The 23,283-nt window shown below is 35.9% G+C and overlaps 1 protein-coding gene across 6 annotated transcripts in view; it reads left to right on the forward strand.

The window, feature by feature from the left end:
* Positions 1-23,283, forward strand: part of LOC143240717 (rho GTPase-activating protein 45-like) — a 96,083-nt gene that overhangs the window by 14,435 nt on the left and 58,365 nt on the right. For 5 of the 6 annotated variants that reach the window (XM_076483631.1, XM_076483632.1, XM_076483629.1 and 2 more), the window contains exons 2-4: positions 13,735-13,999; positions 21,722-21,865; positions 23,031-23,112. In XM_076483631.1, the coding sequence (XP_076339746.1) occupies positions 13,780-13,999; positions 21,722-21,865; positions 23,031-23,112 (446 nt within the window). In that variant the 5' untranslated portion in view covers positions 13,735-13,779. Of the gene's footprint in view, positions 1-13,734; positions 14,000-14,750; positions 14,840-21,721; positions 21,866-23,030; positions 23,113-23,283 lie in introns of those variants that run through there. The other variant, XM_076483633.1, reaches the window with a different exon arrangement.

Genomic DNA, 23,283 nt, shown 5'->3' on the forward strand with positions numbered 1-23,283 from the left:
CATTTTAAAAACTAGACTGCTTCGAATGCAGACAGGTGGTTGATAAATTGTATCAGATTAATTTAACACATCTGTAAGTGATGTGTTACGCGCATGCTCTTACCACTGTTTTGTCCTTGTTCTAATATAACCTACAAATACTTGGTGCATGTGTGCCGTCGTGTACTTTATATATTAGTTAACACTGTTTTGTTGTATTAAGTACCCGTACTGGGCACGTGTACTGTTGCGTACTTTAATATACTACTTAATAATATATAGATATATTTAGAACCCGTATAATGCAAAAACTGTTAAAAGAAGAAAATATTTTTGTCATTATTTCCATATTATGAGGGTTAATTCTTCCATACCATTATAGAATGTAAGTTTCAGCACTATGGTAATGCTTCACTGATCCCTATTGACAATTGTTAGAATTCCCATGTACTTCTACCAAGGGCATGCCATAAGAGTTCAGCTTGAATGAACATAGTGACCAAATTTAGGGTCTGAAATAACTGTCGTAGTACAATGTCTTAACTATATACAGTTAAACCTGTCTAAGGCGGAATCGCACGGGACCAAGTAAAATTTCTGGCTTAAGTAAGTTTTCCGGCTTAGACAGTGAACATGCATTTCCTTAATAATATATAATTTTTGAGACGAACGTTATACTTGCTTGACTCGAGGGAAGTAAGATCTTTGTGAATAAAGTTATTATACTGTTTATGCTATATTTATTAGAATAATAACAAAAATATACATAAATACATAAAATCTTAATGAAATTTATTTTAAGAAAGTGCCTAATTTCAACTGTTCCTTTTCTTTAATGGGCTTTCTGATGCCGTTAAAACAGAACGCCAATTCTTCGGTCTTTACACGAAGTTCATTTTCCCCCTTCATATTCTTATACAATTTGATAGTGTTAATATAACTTAACACTTGGGATGAAGTAGGAATTTCTATTTCCTCACTATCTTTTCAATTTTGTTCATCTTCTGAGTCTCTCACACTGTTATCATCTTGCGATTCTATTATAGATTTTAAATCAATTTCATCAGTTTCTATTAAAACATTCTTGTCAACGTCCACAAAACATTTCGGGTTCATAGAATCGTCTACATCAATCTTCTCGATCAGAGTTTGGATTTCACTAAAATCGTCATGACAAACAACTTCTCCACAATCTCCGCCATTATCAAGAATAAATCCACAGTTTTGAAATCACTTTATTACACATTCATCTTTTACACATTTGATTGATTGATGTAAAAATGCAATTGCATCTAACACGTCAAATTTTCATAGTCATTTCAGATGCTCTTGCAGTCGTCCATGTTTGTAATAATTATGCTGAAGCATCAATGTTCTGTATTTCAATTTTATACATTGTATAATTCCATTATGCAGTGGCTATAGAACTGATGTACATGGAGGAAGAAAAACCAAACAAACATTTGAAAGTTGAACTTTTGGGTGACAAGTTGCATTATCTAGGAAAAGTAGAATATTCCTATTTTCTTGTTCCATTCTTTTGTTTAATTTTTCAAATATTATTAGAATATAGCACTTGTCATCCACGCTTTATTATTCGTTTTCCATTACACAGGAAGTTGATTCTTCCTTACGATTTTGAAACAGTGCGGATTTTCACTTTTACCTGTTACCCATGGGTTCTCTAGTTTTCTATCAGCATATTCAACCAAAAGTACAGTCAATCATTTATTCGAATAGTGACCTTTGGAATAATGATGACAGAAAAAATGAACAGAATATATTTAACCAATATTTACTGTAACAAAATGTCTGAGAATTTATTAATATTTAAACAAATTATTAATTAAACAATAATTTATTAATATTTAAATAAATTAATAATTAAATAAGAAATTAATAATTAACCAAAAACATTTTCCCGCCTTACTCAGGTTCTAATCCTACTTGTTGATAGATGAGGTAGGTGAATGATAGTTTTCCGTCTGCGTTACGCAGGTTCAATCATGTAGAGGACCTTTTATAAGAGAAATTTTGAGATAATGCTGCAAAATTTTGATATTTCCGGCTTGTACAGGTTTCCACGTTATGCAGTTTCCGGTTTAGACAGGTTTTACTGTAAGAAGAAGCTAGTATATGGTACCGGTATATATTAGAATAAATAAATTTAATAGCACTCCACAATTATGTCTTGATTTAAAAAAAAGTTTAACATTATATATTAAGTTTTGTTGTCATGCCATGTCAAAAAAGTGTAGAGAACTGTCAATAAATCAGAACATTCACATAAAAGCTGTATGTGATGCTGGTTGGATTCTCCAACAAATTTCTGCAGACTTGAAATGGTCCCCAAACACTGTCAAGTACACCTTAGATCAGGAGACCAAGACAGGTAAAGTAGAAAATAGGAAAGGAAGAGGCAGAATACCTAAACTAAATGATACTGATGTTAAGTATCTTTGTTTATGTAGCCTTCAGGACAGAAGGAAGTCTGTCACTGATCTTAAGTATAAGATAAACAACCATGAACCAAATGACAGAAGTGTTCAATCTACAGTATCAAGAAGATTCAATGATAATATTTGGTTGTGTAACAGTTAAAGAAACATTTATTTCAATCTTCAAATATTGTCAAGAGACTGAAATTTGCTAAAAAGTACAAAAACTGAACTGTTGATTAGAGAAAGGTGTTATGAATGGATGAGTCCAAGTGTGAAATATCTGGTTCAAAGCATAGGTTATCTATCTAGTGGAAGAAAAGTGAAAGATACTTCAATGTATATCATCTACCGTGAAGTTTGGGGAGGCAATGTGATGGTTTGGGGGAGTTTTTCTGCTGAGGTGACAGGAGATAGTTGTAAAACAGATGGAATAATGGACCAGAGCAAGTACCATCATATACTGATCCATCATTGTATACCCAGTGGTTGTGTATTATTAGTAAAGGATTCTACTACCAGGAAGATAATGACCCCAAACACTCATCCAACCTATTCAGAAATTACTTAGCTAAGAGAGAAGCTGCTGGAGTCATTCAAATGATCCAGTGGTTCCCACAGAGTCCAGATTTCAACATAATTGAGCAGATCTCAGATTTGATAGATCAAAACTTGACAAATCAAATGCTGCTCCCAAAGAAACCTTATGAGAGTGTATTACAGACATTTGGAGTAAAATCCCAAAGGAAACTTTGATTAAATTTGTTACAACAGTACCTGAAAGATTGTACAACAGAAGAGGAACACACAACATATTAACTGTTTACTAAATTATAGAACTTTCACTGAGTTTCTGTTGTACTAAATATGAAGATAAGTATAAATTTTGATGTTTCATCTGTGATTTACCTTCCATTGGTCTTTGAAAGTAGCTTGAAATCTAATTTTTGACTTTGTTCTAACACGTTTACAGAGTACTGTATGTAACACATTGTTACAAGTGTCATTATGTAATATTATGTAATACTTAATACTACTTAATTTTCCTAGCGCACACGTAACATATATTTACGTAGTACTGTATTTCAGAACTTGAAAAGGATAGAACCTCTGTAGAATTAAGTTAGCTGCACATTCCTGTACATCTTCAAATGAGCTAAATTTGTCGATGTTTCTACTATTTCTGTTCTTAAGAGAGGTCGTGTAGGGGCTGGTAAAGCATGCACCACGTCTCTAGTACGTTATATTACAGATAATAAATAGACATGCTAGTTAAGTATCTGCTAGAAGTGACTATGAAACATATACATATATCAGAGCATTGTGTTCAACTTGTGACACTAGCAGTCGCACAAACGTGACACCACATTTACATGTACGAGGTTCTTGTAAGCCTCACACGCCACATTGTCATTGACTGCTATCGTTTATAAATGTACCACCAGAGGGCATAAAATAAAAATGTACATTTTTTTAAATATTGGATGATTTATAGGAGGACAGGTGAGCAAGTTTTCAGAGGTGTTACAAACAAAGATTTTTTTGATTTTTTTTTACTTTTAGAAATCTTACTGTCGGTGGAGCCATAGAGAGATCTAATAACAGACAATAAATTTTATGGCAATTATAACGTTAACCTAATCGGTGTATCGCTGACTTATTATTATGTAGTTCCAAAATCAGTTTCATTGCATATAACGTTATAACACACAATGAAATATTTCTGAAGCTGGACTATTGGTGCCACAGTAATATCTTTCTAATTCAACAACACTAAGTGTTGTACAAAACTATTATTATGGGAAATGTGTCGAAAATCCTTCTGTCTGCTGTCAGTTAGAGGTAACTACTAAATATATGGAATCTCTTCACGTTACAATATTGAGTTTAACAACGAAATGTGTGAAAATCTCGCCTTGCTATCCCTTTCTGTTAATATACTGAGTTAACGAAATGTTCACATGATTTCTCTCTTTTGTTACGGCTGAAAGGGCGAGCATGTTTGGTGCGAAGGGGATGTGAACCCGCGACCCATAGATTACGAGTCGCACGCCTTAACACGCTTGGCCATGCCGGGCCAAGGAGTGAATAACCATAACGGGCGATATTTTTAAAGCGAGTTTCACAGTTTAATGGAGACAGGGAGAATAATTTGTCTTGTCAAAGGGTGTTCTAAAGTAAAATTACCCGCTTATGTGGACTTCGATTAAAAGTAGACAGTTATTTAAGGTTCAGAACACAAAGAAATGTGTGAAAATCTCGCCTTGATGTCACGTAAAGGTAACAGATATTTTCCTGCTGTGATGTCTTATTGTAAAGGCTAGGGAACCCGTGAGCTAATGACCCACATTTATAGTAATGTCTTATTGTAAAGGCTAGGGGAACCCGTGAGCTAATGACCCACATTTATAGTAATGTCTTATTGTAAAGGCTAGGGAACCCGTGAACTAATGACCTACATTTGTAGTAATGTCTTATTGTAAAGGCTAAGGAACCCGTGAGCTAATGACCCACATTTATAGGGCTGCTATGACGTAAATTTAATTTGAATTTAAATTGTGAACGGTAATTCGTAGCCCTACTTATGTACGTGCTCTAATGTAAATCAATGCCAAATTTGGGATCCGCTTCGGAGAGCTCCTACAAAAGTATTTTCGCGAAATATAAGGATTCCTTAAGGAAATTGATAAAAAAGTTCTACCTCTGTGCAAACCTTGAGGTCAAAACGATTCGTTTGTAAGTTAATGAGGAGTTACGTGACACAGACGTCCAAACAGACACTGAATCTTATTATATAGGTTAACCATACATATGTATTTGAGTCACAGTCATCAACCACTGTTTACTGGTCGATTATTCTAATTTTTCGTACTGTAACTGTAAACTCTCCTTCATACAATATTTGATTTTTTTTTTCAGTTGATACACTCGGGTGGTTACTATAAGCATCATAGATGACAAGATGGGTGAGAGGTTTGGTCGTAGTTTATAACACATTCTAAAGATTGTTGAAAAGACTTACTAGCAGGGCTTAGCAACACATTCTGAAGCTGGTTAAAAAATTATTACTCGTAGATTATTGTTGGACATACAAGATTGTTTAGTGTGTTATTATTTAGTTTATTTTGTGACTTAATAGTTAATAATTGTTTAGTTTTCATGACAGGAATGTTGAAGATTGGTTGTTTTAAAAGTGTTACTTGTGACAAAGTGTGTTACGTAACTCTAAATAATTCTGTTTGTTTGTTTTTTGAAGTTCGCACAAAGCTACTCGAGGGCTATCTGTGCTAGCTGTCCCTAATTTAGCAGTGTAAGACTAGAGGGAAGGCAGCTAGTCATCACCACCCACCGCCAACTCTTGGGCTACTCTTTTACCAACGAATAGTGGCATTGATTGTCACATTATAACGCCCCCACGGCTGAAAGGGCGAGCATGTTTGGTGCGACGGGGATGCGAACCCGCGACCCACAGATTACGAGTCGCACGCCTTAACACGCTTGACCATGCCGGGCCAAGGAGTGAATAACCATAACGGGCGATATTTTTAAAGTGAGTTTCACAGTTTAATGGAGACAGGGAGAATAATTTGTCTTGTCAAAGGGTGTTCTAAAGTAAAATTACCCGCTTATGTGGACTTCGATTAAAAGTAGACAGTTATTTAAGGTTCAGAACACAATTGTAACGACGTAACGTAAGTGAATTATTCACTGATAGTATTGTGATAAGTGTATAATAAAATAATTCGTCTTGTCAATTTAATTCTAAAGTAACTGAATCAGCCTAAATGGACTTTTGACAAAAGAGAGTTTGAGAGACAACTGTGATACACTGTAGCGCAAATATTTTTTGTACATAGTTTGTTTTGTTTTGCATATATTACTTTAAAACAAGTGGAGCGTGTACTGTCAGTTTGTTGTTGAATTTATCGCCAACAAGTTTCAGACAGATACTGTAGAAGAATCTTTAGTCCACATATACATAAACCCCTCGCATTTAGCGAGCTAGTCAGGATTATACAGTGGTAGGATATGCGAACGACAACGGAAATAAGTCGACATACAAACGACGATAGTGGTGGCTAAAATAGTGTAGAAATTACAATTACTCTACATAATAGTATCAAAGAGTTTTGATAAATGAATAGAAAGAGGTGAAAGACAGTAAACTACGAGAATGTGTTAAACAAGAAGTAGAGAGAGAGAAAAGTGGCAAGGAAAGAGAGAGGAGGAGAGACAGAAAAGTGAGGATAAAAAACTGAAAGAAGGAACGGGGAGAGATGAAACCAAGAGAAAGGAAAAATTGGAAATAGAGAGAATAAAAATATACATCACTCTGCTCACCCAGCAGAAAGAGAAAAACTAAGAATGACAAGGATGTCAGGGTCATCTGATCCAAGTTGTACAAACTTGATGAACAGAAATAAAGATGAGATATGAAAGATTTGTCCAACGTCAGAACTGGGACAAAAGTGGCTGAGCAATTTGTCTTGGGTCACTTCTCATAGAAAAAGGCCTACAAGTATATGCAGGCACGATGTCAGAAGATGCTATGAACTATGGCAAGATAAAAGTGGTTTTACTGAAACGATATCAGCTCACGGAAGAAGGTTTCTGTCAGAAGTTCTAAGGAACTATACCTGACACTGGAGAAATCGTATTTCTGTTTGTGGCACATCTATAGTGATATTTCACTAGGTGGACTGACAAGGCCAAGTGTGAAAATAGTTTTCAGGGACTGGCAGATCTAATAATACGTGAGTAATTCATGAGTACGTGCTGAACTGGCGTGTCACTGTTCTTTAAGGAGAGAGCAACAAGTCGCAGACACCAACTGTGGAAGAATCCTAAGCTCAAATATATATAAAAACCTGAAACTTAGCAACTCTATAGATTTAACAAACATGGTGCTACGTGATGTATGTAATACCTCTGTGGATGTTGACATGATGTGTAAAACTGTTACATATCTTGATTTAGTAATTTTTATGTCCAAAATACCCTAAGGTTAACTTCGAACCATATAACGTAGTGTTCATCTGACAGCTTGTACTGAGTATTGTGTCATTTTTGTGAGTGCTTTGGTTCACTTCTGTTAGCCATACACCATTGTTCTTGAAACTGTGTACGAGTGCACTCACCAATCCGTAAAGCGTAACACAGAACAACAAAATTGTCGGTTTATTGTATCACACTTTACTTACAGTGTGTAAACTTCTGTTACACCCCTCTTCTTATCTACCTACCATTACTACAAAATTATTATTATTATCTCGCAATCAATATTCCTTTAAAAAAGAATTGGTTTGCATATTTCTTTTATTTTGTAAACCCAACATATGGAATCTGTTTTCAAACCACTCTTTGACTCTGATAGTTCATTGTTTACTGTCACCACTGTTGTGAATCGAATTTTCGTGTTGTCGTTCAAACAATGACGTCACTGCAGTGTTGGAACGTCAGAGCTAGCCTAACGGGATTAACTTTAACCCTCGAATCACTGAATTGTTTTTATACCGTTCACTCCCTCTGGAGGCCCACTATGCCACAATATAAGGTTTAATTATTTTTTTTCGTCTGTTGTAACACTCATTGTAAAGAACTGACAAGAAAGCACTTCCCATGTAATGGGTAGGTTGTCGATTTGAGAGTTAATAATTTGTGTGTCAACTATGACACTCAAATCCCATTATTAGTGTTGGCGGTGGGTACTGCTGATTAGCTGCCTTTCCTTTAATCTGTCGGTTCGCAATTAAGGAGGTCTGGCATGACTCGGAATCTGAATCTCCTCACACCAAACATGCTCGCCCTTTCAGCCCTAGGGGCGTTATAATTTTACGATCAATCCCACTAATTGTTGGTAAAAGAGCAGCCCAACAGTTGGTGGTGGGTGATGATTACTAACAGATAGCCCTTGTGCAGTTTTGCGAGAAATTAAAAACAACAACAACAAAAACAATCACAATTAGTGCAGATACTACCATCTGAATATCCAGAAACAAACAAAATGTAAAGTACATTACTACTCATGCAGTAATAAAACCATTATGTTTGTGATATTTTCGTTTCATTGGAGTGTCTGGTGAGTATCCTATTAGGGACCATGTTACTGAAAAAAAAAAAAAAAAGTGTGGACTTACGTGCAATATTCTCGTGGTTTGAGAGAATGTGTTCAAAATATTGATGAAGTTCCAGGACTCCATCAGCATTTATAGGGTTAATATAATAATTGTAAAGAAAGTTAACAATAACTATACGAATTTTTCTAAGCACTTTACTCTTAGTCGTCCCACTACAAGTTTGTGGTTAGTAAGTTTTATTATAAAATGAAGGGTGAGAAAGTTTCATCCAGCATGCTTTTATTAACGACCTGTATATATTTCAACTGAAAACCTTTGTAAACCCAGGTTGACATTGAAAGCACTGGCATTGAAGGAAAGGCCTCGTCTGTGGTTTAAATGTTGACGTTTCAGTGAAGGAGGATATGGTTACAGTCATCAGACTCATTACGTCATACGTTTCAGTTTAATGAGGAACTTCTTTTCTGTAAGCTGTCGATCTCTAAACGAAAGTGTTAATATCCGGGTATATACTCTTCAAAACAAAATGTGTTAATATCCGGGTAAATACTCTTCAAAACAAAATGTAAGTTACCCGTACCTTCTACTAAATATTCCAACGTTATTCCCTGACTGACTTCCTGCCCCGGTATGGCCAGGCGAAATATTCCAACGTTATTCCCTGACTGACTTCCTGGCCCGGTATGGCCAGGTGAAATATTCCAACGTTATTCCCTGACTGACTTCCTGCCCCGGTATGGCCAGGTGAAATATTCCAACGTTATTCCCTGACTGACTTCCTGCTCCGGTATGGCCAGGCGAAATATTCCAACGTTATTCCCTGACTGACTTCCTGCCCCGGTATGGCCAGGTGAAATATTCCAACGTTATTCCCTGACTGACTTCCTGCCCCGGTATGGCCAGGCGAAATATTCCAACATTATTCCCTGACTGACTTCCTGCCCCGGTATGGCCAGGTGAAATATTCCAACGTTATTCCCTGACTGACTTCCTGCCCCGGTATGGCCAGGCGAAATATTCCAACGTTATTCCCTGACTGACTTCCTGCCCCGGTATGGCCAGGCGAAATATTCCAACGTTATTCCTGACTGACTTCCTGCCCCGGTATGGCCAGGTGAAATATTCCAACGTTATTCCTGACTGACTTCCTGCCCCGGTATGGCCAGGCGAAATATTCCAACGTTATTCCTGACTGACTTCCTGCCCCGGTATGGCCAGGCGAAATATTCCAACGTTATTCCCTGACTGACTTCCTGGCCCGGTATGGCCAGGCGAAATATTCCAACGTTATTCCCTGACTGACTTCCTGCCCCGGTATGGCCAGGCGAAATATTCCAACGTTATTCCCTGACTGACTTCCTGCCCCGGAATGGCCAGGTGAAATATTCCAACGTTATTCCTGACTGACTTCCTGCCCCGGTATGGCCAGGCGAAATATTCCAACGTTATTCCTGACTGACTTCCTGCCCCGGTATGGCCAGGCGAAATATTCCAACGTTATTCCTGACTGACTTCCTGGCCCGGTATGGCCAGGCGAAATATTCCAACGTTATTCCCTGACTGACTTCCTGCCCCGGTATGGCCAGGCGAAATATTCCAACGTTATTCCCTGACTGACTTCCTGGCTCGGTATGGCCAGGCGAAATATTCCAACGTTATTCCCTGACTGACTTCCTGCCCCGGTATGGCCAGGTGGTTAAGGCACTCGAGGGCCGCGGATTTGAATCCCCGTCACACCAAACATGCTTGCCCTTTCAGCTGTGGGGGCGTTGCAATTTGACGGTCAATCCCACTATTCGTTGGTAAAAAGAGTAGCCCAGGAGTTGGCGGTGAGTGGTGATGACTAGTTGCCTTCCTTCTAGTCTTACAATGCTAAATTGGGGACGGCTAGCGCAGATAACCCTCGTGTAGGCTTGCGCATAATTCAAAAACCAAATCTAACCCTGACTTCTCACTGTGTTTGAATTTTCGATAGCAGCACCATAATGGAGTGGCTGTAGAAACAAAATCGCTTCTTTATTTTCCCTTTATATTTTCCACTTTCTGCTCATTTTCCTTCCCGGTTTTTCTCTTTTTTTCTTTCGTAAGAGTTTGGAAATATACCCGTATTTTCAGAAAACATATAAGGAAGAATATTTATCCCCTATGGTGACATGAAAGATATATGTAGCATCAGGGGCCTAAATAAATCACTGTTACTGTTTGTTTTTATCTCATTCTATTTTAATCTCAGTTTGATGATGTTATCGGAAGGAAGACCCGTATTGGTTACTTCTACTACATCGATACCATCTGTTTTTTTTATAATATATTTTTAATATTGAAGACCGACGGCGATTATTTAAATGACTGGTTACCGAAATGTTTCCCCGAATTTTCGCGCAAAATTGCACAGGGACAATACCTTTCATCCGTTCATAATTTAAAACTGATACATTACAGTGAGGGCACGTCGCTAACAGCATACACCGCCAATTATTGGGTTATTCTAATAGAAAAGTGGGATTTGAACTATGCCAACGAACGCAAAGCAAGGAATGCAAATGTTTGCGGAAACGGAACGTGCATGACGGATCTTAATTCCCATTATCGCTACCCTCGATACAAAACGTCAACTTGTTGATATCTTATTTTACCAAAACTAGTTGTTTTATTTATGTTAAATACAGTTTATTTCCTTCATTGTCTCCACCTACAATGTGAATGTTGAAAATACACATCAGTATAAAGTACTGTCTGTTGTATGTCCACATAAGGGTGTAGATGGCTCTTTACCAAAATTTGATTAGAGATTTATTAGTTTCATGCAGACGTACACATAAATCTTCAGGTTTGCATTTTATAGTTTTTATGGGCGTTTTTTTTATTTTTCACCACTACTTCACCCCCTGTAGCTGGATCTTCTCCAAACGTTTTTTTATTTTTCACCACTACTTCACCCCCTGTAGCTGGATCTTCTCCAAACGTTTTTTTATTTTTCACCACTACTTCACCCCCTGTAGCTGGATCTTCTCCAAACGTTTTTTTTATTTTTCACCACTACTTCACCCCCTGTAGCTGGATCTTCTCCAAACGTTTTTTTATTTTTCACCACTACTTTACCCCTGTAGCTGGATCTTCTCCAAACGTTTTTTATTTTTCACCACTACTTCACCCCTGTAGCTGGATCTTCTCCAAACGTTTTTTATTTTCACCACTACTTCACCCCTGTAGCTGGATCTTCTCCAAACGTTTTTTTATTTTCACCACTACTTCACCCCTGTAGCTGGATCTTCTCCAAACGTTTTTTATTTTTTCACCACTACTTCACCCCCTGTAGCTGGATCTTCTCCAAACGTTTTTTTTATTTTTCACCACTACTTCACCCCCTGTAGCTGGATCTTCTCCAAACGTTTTTTTATTTTTCACCACTACTTCACCCCCTGTAGCTGGATCTTCTCCAAATGTAGTATGGAGGTTCACGAGTAAGACACAAACAAATTTTAAATTTTGTGATTTTTTTCTGAGTTTTTTTTTTTTATAATTACATATAAAGGAAGCAACTTTTCATGCCCTAAGATAACCTTGCATTAATCGCGAACGTAGACAACTTTCGCCTAGAAGGCGGGTATTCCAGCTGCCGTATAATATTATAATTTTCAGTTTTTAAGTATTGTTTTGTCTCTAGTACCCCAGTGGTATAGCGGCATGTCTATGGACTTGCAACGCTAGAATCTGGGTTTCGATACCCGTGGTGGATAGACCACAGATAGTCCATTGTATAGCTTTGTGCTTAATTCAAAACGACAACAACAAAATACATACACACTAGTGACGTTGACTGTGTAGCTTTACCCTGTTCCTTATGATATACGTTGTCTATGTACACGCTAGTAAAGTTGATGTATAGCCTTATCCTGTTCCTTATGATGTACGTTGTTTATGTACACATTAGTAACGTTTATGTGTAGTCTTACCCGTGTCCTTGTAATGTAAACTGTGCGACGAGTACATTCTACAGAAATGTGTAGCTACCACATTGAAGATTCTGTACCGAGGTTTAGTAGAGTACAGGTTATACATAAAAGCAATGTACGTGCAAGTAAATATTGTTTCCTATTGTATACAGCGTTCTATCGTTTAGAACACACACACACACATATATCTATCTCTGTGTGTGTGTGTTTGAACGTGTGGAGACATTTTGTTCATTCACATCTGCTTATAACACTGCAACTCCGTTTCCTCTGTATATATGTTGAACCAGTAACCACGGAACTGTGTAAAGCTGCCATCTATCACGCTGCACCCACCTGGAGTTGAAATGGGATATGAAATTTTCAACATGTTCGAGAATCCAGTCGCTGTCATGCGGATTTTGTTACAGACCCCAAAAAAGGGTGCGCTATAATTACAAGCGGTGTAACACCAGTGTCGTTATAAAGTAGTCTGCTTAATAAAGACAAAGTAGTTTGTGACAAATACATGAAACTAGAGGCGCCCAAATAAATATCGATCGGTAGATGGAGTTTGTTGATAGGAACTAGAGAACTTCAATTAGATTGTATTCATATACCAATACAAGTGTATAACTCTCCCGATAGATGGCAACTCTGCTTTTGTTTGGTAAGTTTTGTAACGGCCACGTGTCTGTGATATAAAATATACGACTTTTTCGTTTTAGATATTTTCTCTAAATATCTCTGTTTAACGTAATTAAGAATAATTTTTGAATTAATTTTATATTTGTTAAGATTATTTTGCTTGTTAGCTTAATAATTTTAAGAGTAACCGGAATCGGATATTTTGGCCGAACTTAGTGAGTTACGGTCAGGATTATGACCGAAAATGTTGTTCATTGCAAAAATACCCAACTTGCGATTTTCAGCCTTCTGTTCGTTCTAATTTTAGTTTTTTTAGTTTTAGTATTTTTAGTTCTCTTAAGTTCTTAAACAGGTCTTAATAATTTCACCGCCTAAAAATGGGGTGGGTGAGTGATAATTAATGTGTAGATAAATTATCAATATTTGGAAAATTTGAAGATTAATATCATGACGTCAAGCAAATCCCTTAGTAGAGTTAATCTGAAACTTGTAACCGAACAAAGACTTTAAAAATGTAATGCCTTTGGCTACCACCAGAGGTCGTATAGCTCCTGTGGATGACTTCTTTTCATTTCATTTCAGATATAGAAAGATATTGTCACATCATTTCCACGTGTCCAAATGTTTAGTGTATATTTTTTTATTTTCCATATTCAGTGCGACGCCTCCGACAAGTCTACGGATGAAAGTACACTGTCAACTATGAAGACCCTGTCCGTCTTTAAGACACACACGCGTAGTAGTAGTGTTACTAACATTCCTTCACTGAGTGAATCTACTTCGTTACTTTCTTCCTCACTGAATGACGTCAACAATGAGGAGCCTACAGTGGTGAAGGAGGACCTTACTGCTCTCACGTATCACATTCGTAGTTTTAAAGAATCGTTAGGAAAACTCAAGCGAATATTTCAGTCAGACAAAGGTAGGAATTTTAAAGGTTGTATTTGGATGTGTTGTGCAAGTATAGGACAAATATTATTACAAAGTATTCAGTAGTTATGGAAACATGACATGAAGGTTATAGCAGTAGTCATAGGTAGAGGACATGAAGACTATTGAACAATATTTGGTAGCCATGGTAACAGAACATGAAGGTTAATAAGCAGTGATCAGTAGTCATGGGATCGGTATATAAATTAATGAGTAATATATAGTTGTCATGGGAACAGGACATCAATATTATTAAACAATATTTGGTAGTCATAGGAACAATGCATGAATATTATAAAACAATATTTGGTAGTCATGGGAATAGGACATTAAGGTTATTAAACAACGTAGTCATTAGTAATTACAAAAGTTTGTATTTACATAAATACTCTTGTCTCGAGAAGAAAGAGTGACATGGATAGAGTGAGTGACATCTCAGTTTTATATTGTACACTATCCTTACATGAAATAATAAATACCTGATCTTGTCACAGCTGTGGACATTTATACTTGAAGATATATGTATATCTTCATGCCTATCGATATATAAGTACACACACATACGTAATTGTACTTAAAGTTTTTCATATCATTAGAAGCTTTGTGTCTCCCCTTATTGGCTAACGGTGGGACAATGACCTAATGTGTAATCATATGATTTTCATTCAAGCGTGGAATACGTCCTGTAATTACGTGATAAGTTAAACAGTATCTCGACGTGATGTGTGATCATGAGAGGTAATTGTAGTTGGGGACGGGGGGAGGGTACGCGTTTCAGTGTTTGCTGCCTGGATTAATAGTTCCCGGCCAGACGGTTCGTTATCCACAGTAGGTTGGTATCTAACTGATCACAATTAACTGATTTGACAGCGTTCGTAGGTTGACTAGTTTCTAAAGTTATTTTTTTTTTTTTTTCTGTGTGATTAAATATTTAAAGCAATAAAAGAAAGGGGAAGGCCGTGAATAAAAACTGTTTTGATATTATTTAGTAATGAAGACCAGACGAAATATAAGTAATAAATATACTGTTTCTGTAGATATCACAGTTGTAAATGAAAATGTTATGTATATAGTTTTATGCAACGTGATAGGTTATGTATGTCTTTTTAAGTTATGTGGAAGATTGTATACGGTTTTAAATTACAAGGAAGGCTATGTATTGTTTTCAGTTACATGAAAGTTATATCATGTATTCCATTACATAGATGGTTTTATACGGTTTTAAGTTAAACGGAATGTTACATAGAATTTTAAATTGCATGGAATTTTGTGTATAGTTTTAATACACGCGGAAAGTTTTTTTTATTTAGTTTTAAGTTACATATAAGTTTATATATAATCTTAAGTTACGTGGAACGTTATATAATAGTTTTCAGTTAATGGAAAGTTACATAATAGTGTTCACTTATATGGAATATTGTATACTGGTTTAAGTCACATGGAAAGTGATGTATTGTTTTAAGTTATATGGAGGATTATATTTAGTTTTATGTTACGTGGATGGTGGTATATAGTTTTAAGTCACTTGGAAATTTGTATACAGTTTTACGTTTCGGGAAAGGTTATATTTAGTTTTACGTTTCAAAGAATGTTGTGTAGTTTTAAATCACATCGAAGTGTTTGCACAGCTTTAAGTGCAGAGGTTCTTGTCATAAAACACTTCATGACAAGATTCTGTTGGAATTGGAGGTTTTATGTTTCACTTTATCCCACTGGGTTAGCCGTAACTTTATAGATTTATAACGGCAAAATTCAGGGTTCGATTCTCTACGGTGTTCAGAGTGCAGTTAACCTATTGTCGAGTTTTACTCTAAGACTAAGATACGTCCTTGTAGAGATATGAAGTTTAACTCCTGGAAATCATGTACATGCTCTGGGCGTTTTCTCCCGAAGGAGGGCTGACATTTAGACCTAAATAGTTTTATCATAATGTCTTGTTGCTTTGTTCCATTCAGCAAGCTTGTTTGACCTTAGCTTGTAACCATATTACGTGAAAGAAAGAAAAACGTCGTTCTTTGGAAGGTAAACTGTTCTTGGTTGCCTCAAAGTTTTGGTGAGGAGGTCATTATGATAGACCGGATATTATAAGTGTTTCACTTTTAACATTCCAAGCTGGTTTTAGTTTACCTCCCTCTGTTTTAGACTCGAGCGCATGCGTTAATCGTCAGAATGGTCAGCAATTAAAGAGTTTATTTCATACGTTGTGAGAGAAACGATAAAGGCTATCAAGTCAGTAACCTGATCATAACGAGTTCTTTATGCTGTAAAGTCAGTAACCTGATCATAACGAGTTCTTTATGCTGTAAAGTCAGTAACCTGATCATAACGAGTTCTTTATGCTGTAAAGTCAGTAACCTGATCACAACGAGTTCTTTATGCTGTGAAGTCAGTAACCTGATCATAATAAAGATTTTTCTGTTGTCAAAATGCTAACTATGCTTTCGATAAATTTGTTGCAATTTGAAATGAAAATCGTTTATTTCGAATTTCACATATAAAACAAATGTTTATAGGAATTGAAAGTAGCGTAACTTTGTGAGATGCAAGTAATTTTGGTAAGTTCACCTGGAAATTGTCCGCACGTTTTATAAACGGAATATGAGTTATTACAAAAAAAAAAAAAAAGAGAACATTTCAATTCACGACTTCAGACCCTGGAATTTTATAAGTGGAACATGCTTTACTCTTGTTGTAGGCTTTAACCCTTACTTCGTCATGATATCAGACAGACGTATAAGATAAAAACAATTTATGTATGTCTTCACTGGTTTAAGAAATATCTTTGTTACATGCAGAAAAATTTCTCAGTGGTACGTATGGGAACTAAAGATATGACCTAAGAGTAAAACAAAACTGTGATATTTTAAATCAAAGGGTTAAAACAGGTTGTGATTAGTGAAGAAAGAAAGGTTCACCAAGTGTCGTTTTTAACAAGGCAGTTGAAATCCGATTTGTACTAAAAGGATTGTTAATTAATGTATATAAAAATAAATTACCAAATATCGTTTTTAGTAATTTTAAGTCCGTTTTGTACCAATAGGATAATTAAACATAAAACACTAAATTTAGGATTATCTGTGTTTCGTAATTATTTTTTGCTGTTAGTTTTATTACTAGTATTCTCAATATAATAACAAATAGGTTTGTTTGCTGTTATTCGTAAAGCTACATAATTAACTATCTGTTCTCTGCCAATCCGATTTCAGCGTTATACGCCTTGTAACAATTAATTCTAAACAACGTAAATATATCCTGACACAACTAAAATAATTTATTCAGTTTCATATTCGTGAATATACAATTACGTAATGTGTGTGCTGTACGAATTAAACTTTCCATAAGTGATGATGTTCGTGAAATAAATGTGCGCGAAACCTGATTTTTATATTCCCGCAAAAAAAAAAAAATCAAGGGGGAAACATAGTAAGAAATTCTTATTTAGAAAAAGAAAAAAAAGGGGGGGAAAGCTAAGCATTCATAACACATGTACGTAACTTATGCACTGCTTTCAAGTTAACTTCGATATTTTGTTTATGAGTATAGCAGTAGGCCTACTTGCTTAATGAAGCGTATTGCTAAGCCTAAATACAGGTTTTTTGACACAAAACGATTCCTATTCAACGGGAACAATTTTCGAGGTATAGAAGGTGTTACTATTTAATTAAAGAAACTGTATTGTTACACTGTGGGAACAAACACGTCATTGTCTTTCAAACCTTAGCTGATAATTTCAAACATCTTAAGTAATTTTAAACGCAGTTTTTAGGCCTAACATGAAGTCTGATATTGTTGTTACTCTATATCCAACATAGAGGCCCGGCATGGACAGGTAGTTAGGGTACTCGACTCGAAATCTGAGGGTCGTGAGTTCGAATCCCCGTGACACCAGACATGCTCACCCTTTCAGCCGTGGGGGCATTATAATTGGACGGTCAATCCCACTATTCGTTGGTGGGAGAGTAGCTCAAGAGTTGGCGGTGGGTGGTGATGACTAGCTGCTAGTCTTATACTGCTAAATTAGGGACAATTGGCGTAGATAGCCCTCGTGTAGCTTTGCGGAAAATTTAAAAGAAACAAACAAACAATTCAACATAGAATATAACAAGAAGGAAATACTGACAATCAATCTTCTACTGACCTAGTTGCTTGGGGTTAGGGGTGACGTTTTTGGAATGTGTAACAGAATGCGGAGTTTAATGAAGCGAGTACTCTTTTTTTTTTAGATACTGGCAAAACGTAGCAACACTGTAATTCACCTTGTTTGTTTTTTCCTTGACACTTGTATGTCAGATTAATTTGCTTCCAGTGAGAAGTTACTATTTTACTTTGACCACTGAAAGAAATAGTCACGTTGAAGTGTCTATGTGAAGTTTGTAGTGCGGGAAGTGGTTTACAATTGGAAAGTAGCACATAATAAAACTTAAAAAGAAAAATAGAGTAAAATAATTAATTGACTGATCGACTCCTTAACCGAGGACAAATTTTTGGTTCATAAAGAGTGGGGGAATGGAATTTCTAATCCCCATTTGACTCTGTGTTACTGTTATTAAAATATGCGTGAAAATGTGTGTGTGTGGGGGGGATATTCCCATCCATTCAGTATAACTCACAGGGGCGGTAGACTGTGGGTAACATGGTGGGAGGGGGAGCTCATTCGTAGGTGGTTACTTGGTCTACATTAATCGTCACAGGGAAGGGGCAAACAGAAGACCATTCCTCGCCCGGCTCTTTTTTCATTATGTTTTGTGAGTGGAATTTCTCCCACACTTGTTACGCGTTTTCTCTTAAAAGCAGAATACTAAAAATGCTCATGGAAAGTTTTACTTTTCTTAGAGTGCTAAGCTTGACTTCTGTACGGAGAGTTTTTAATTTTAAAACGATTGAGCATTTTTAACAGTCTTTGGTTTGGTTTGAATTTCGCGCAAAGCTACTCGAGGGCTATTTTAAAACGACTGAACATTTTAAACACACCATCGTTTGTTTTGAATTTCGCGCAAAACTACTCGAGAGCTATCCGTACTAGCCGTCCCTAATTTAGCAGGGTAAGACTAGAGGGAAGGCAGCTAGTCATCATTACCCACCGCTAACTCTTGGGCCACTCTTTTACCAACGAATAGTGGGATTGACCACCACATATAATGCCCCCACTTTATCGGGTTTTAGAGAGGTAGGGTTAGTAAATAAGAGCCATAGTTGTATATGCCAAATCTAAACGTAAATGTAGAGTTCGACATGGGGATAATACTACTTTCGATTCAATAAAAGTAGGTAAAATCATTTCGTGCCCACTGGTTGGTTTAGCAGTAAGTTCGCGCACTGTTACTTATAATTTATTTCGGACGAGTCTCCGATTGATTACGTTTATGTACGTTACGTATTACTGTTTCAAATAACCAGAATTTTAATTTGAGCTTAGTGTGTATTTTTCTTATAACAAAGCCATATCGGGCTATCTGTTGAGCCCACCGAGGGGAATCGAGCCCCTGATTTTAGCGGGGCTGTACTAGCGGGGGGCTTAAGCTTAATAGTTAATTAAATATTAATATATATTTCATTTATGTTGTTTATCAACCAGATTGATACACACAATTTCCTTTTTAACACAAATATATTTTAATAAAAACAATGCAATTTATAATAACGGTTATTATCAACAGTTATTACAAATGATGGTTTATATACAACAGTTTTACAAACTTACAGACAACACAGAATCTTATATCCAGTCTAGAAATAAATGTTGTATCGACGATCAAGGACCATGACAATAAATTAATTCTGAGTTGATATTGTTGCACACCTCGCTTTAGCTAACAACGCCTTTTTTGGCTAGCCTCACAACGCTTATCGATGAAAATATTTAATATTCTCGTAGGAATAATAACATCCTAAGTAATTCACTGAAGTTGAACAGTTTGTAATATTCGAAATCTGTAAACGTTCCTGGTCACGTTCTGTAGTTTTATGATTAACAGACGTTAATAATAACTATAGTTTCTTAGGCATGTAGCATACTGACTGTAAGTGTCCAATGACATTCTCTCCTCTTGTCTTAGCGATTTATTTTTACAGAAATCACGTGAGTTTGTAGCACTTTCGACAATATTATCGTACGCTTTCGTGAAACAAATATTGTTGCTTTTCACTTTCAAGAATTCTCTGCAAGTTTCAAGAACAGTCGGGACTTGCGCAACACATAGACAACAATATATGTCACATACAAAAATAAAACTATACAGAAACGAGAGTAGGCACCAAAAATAAATGCACAGAGGTAAATCCGTTACAGGACTTTAAACGTTAAAATCTTGAGTTCGACTCTTCTCAGTGAACATAGCTCATTTTGTAGCTATGAATTAGAAATAACAATAGAAGCAAAAGTTCCCGAAAACAATTAAACGAATATCTTTATTTGTAAATCACCATTTTCACCATTCACTCTACCAACTGAACCTAACTTCTAGTTAATTGTTTGTTTGTTTGGAATTTCGCACAAAGCTACTCGAGGGCTATCTGTGCTAGCCGTCCCTAATTTAGCAGTGTAAGACTAGAGGGAAGGCAGCTAGTCATCACCACCCACTGCCAAATCGTGGGCTACTCTTTTACCAACGAAAAGTGGGATTGACCGTCACATTATAACGCCCCCACGGCCGGGAGGGCGAGCATGTTTGGCACGACTCGGGCGCGAACCCGCGACCCTCAGATTACGAAGCGCACGCTTTAACGCGCTAGGCCATGCCAGGCCCTCTTCTAGGTAATAAAGAAGCCCTTGTAAAGTAATGATCACACATTTCATTTTGCTCTGGAGTTACTTTTAAAAATCAGTTTTAAACCTTTGTCGCGCTGTAGCTGCATCTGTTGTGCAATTCTATATGAAGAAGATGTTTAAAAACACTTCGGACAAATTAAAGTGCAATTTTAGAAAGTATTAAAATAAAGTAAATTTTTGCTCCAGTGAAAATGTGGATTTTACAAGATTACGTCTCCTGGGTGTTTGTGCTAACGTCACAATATTCCAAAGTCACACAAAGAAAACTGAGTAGAACTTAATGCGTTATCAGCAATTCAGAGGTTTTAATGAGACGAGTAAACGTCGAACGTTTTGTTTTGTATCAGTTTTTGACATGTTTATTACTTTCTGAAAGTATACACACAATATTTTTATATCGTAAATTCACATTATTATTTCATAATTATGTTACAACTTTGATTGTTAAGTGTTTTGGTTACGAAAATATTTATTAGGTTAATCTTGAGAAATGTTATGTAATATTTTTGTTAGTTTACAGAAGACACTTTTTTATCAATGTCAAAGCAACACACATTCAGAATTATACGCAAATGTGTCAAAAGGGAAAAAAATTCTGGAGATAAATGAATTTTATTTATGAGATAATGTCCAAGTGTAGAATATACAAAAATTTACACTGTTTTTACACATGTAAAGTCAATGTTTTGTATCCTTAGTGGAAGTAACTCACGTTGGAACTGTTTTAATTTTGAGACTAAATTCCTGCCTTAATACCAGCAATACATCTTAACTTCGAGAAAATGTTTTCTCCATAAACTGTTAATAAATCAGTAAATCATTTGTTAATCTCAAAATATTTCGATTGAAAGTCCAAGGCATAAAAATATGTACAATATACATCTAAAACAAATGATCGTAAACGATACATGTAACAGTCTTCAATTTATGTTCTGCAACCTTTAGATAAACATGAGACAACTAGGATAACTGCCAGTGAGAGACTTGGAGAACTGTTACAAATAATGAGAGTTGTCTTCGATTGTTATCCACTGTTAAAGTCCACAGAACTATTCATGTCAACATTAGCTGTCATCAGACAGGTGAAAGGTGAGCGTTCCTCTTAAATGTATTAATCTACAATTAATAGTTTGTTTATTTGTTTTTCTAACCAAAGGACGAGAGAGGATTATAAAGTAATGAAAATGATGTATTGAGAATAGTTAAGAAGTGCATTTATTAATAAAAGTTTTGTTGAAATTAAATGAAAGCTTGTTAGTTAAGCCTAACTACAACCTACAATCAGGAAATTACGCCACTGATCTTAAAACAGAGCCGTGTATCAGCTATGGTTGATTAATGATTATAATGATTTAACCCTTGTGTTATCAAAGGTAATATTAATAAACCACTGCTGCTGTTATACTGTTTCCCAATTATTGATTAGGTTTATGAAAATTCAGACGATTAATTTTCATTTTGTTGGATATATTATCATATATATTTATAAAGTATATAAGACTCAGATGAAGATTTTGCTACTACATTTCTTGAAAACGTAACTGTACAAATAATATAAAGAGATCTGAATTACTGTCATATTTCGTATTTGTTTTTATAACTGATGATCACAATGGACTTGTTTGGTTTCAAATCGCATTTTCTGTTACTTGATAGAAAAAGGTTATAAGAACTATACTTAATGCCGAATATTTAAGATATTTTTCAATTACTTGTTACATTAAAAAGTTATTATTTCAACTTTTCATATGGCTCCCCACAACGGCATGTCTGCGGATTCAGTACGCGTGGTGGGCAGAGCACAGATTGACCATTACGTATCTTTGTATAAGTCTCAACAAACTTTTCAAATATTTTTATTATAAGTTACAGAGAATCTCGTATGGTCATTTACCGTCTTTGTGATTTTTATAATTTTAATCTAACTTATTTAGTATACACTGTTATTAGTCATAACTTTTAATTATAATAAGTACACAGAAAAATAAATCTTAAACCTTCCAGCAACCTTGGTTAGGCCTAATGTGAACTCAATGTTTAACACCGAGACAGACCTAGACTTTCTGCGAGCTTGGTTAGGCCTAATATAAACCCATGCGTAACAGAATTAATGTTAAGAATATTTTCTCTGTGATTGTATTAGAAAACATTTTATTACAAACGCGTGATAAGAGTATCAATTATTAATATCTGCTTTATATTTGCATTGTTTTAATTATTATTGTAATCGAACCGTTATTTTTTCACGCAAAAGAATTCGAATACGAAAACGAGAATGGAGATCCATCAGAATTCCTGAACTGTGTTGAGCAACTTTCCCATGTCTTCTGTAGCAGGTAAGAAATCAGTTTTTGAAGTATTTATAAATGAAAGTTGCTTTGGAATCCGTCATTTTTTTGTTTTTTTACTTTCCACTTTGTCGACCCCTGGTGATCAGAGGTAAGATTGCCTATTTAAAACGATAAAAGTTGTTGCTCGATTCCTCATGATGAACTGAGCACAGTTGG

Source organism: Tachypleus tridentatus, chromosome 13 (genome assembly GCF_004210375.1).
Source record: "Tachypleus tridentatus isolate NWPU-2018 chromosome 13, ASM421037v1, whole genome shotgun sequence".
NCBI lineage: Eukaryota > Metazoa > Arthropoda > Merostomata > Xiphosura > Limulidae > Tachypleus > Tachypleus tridentatus.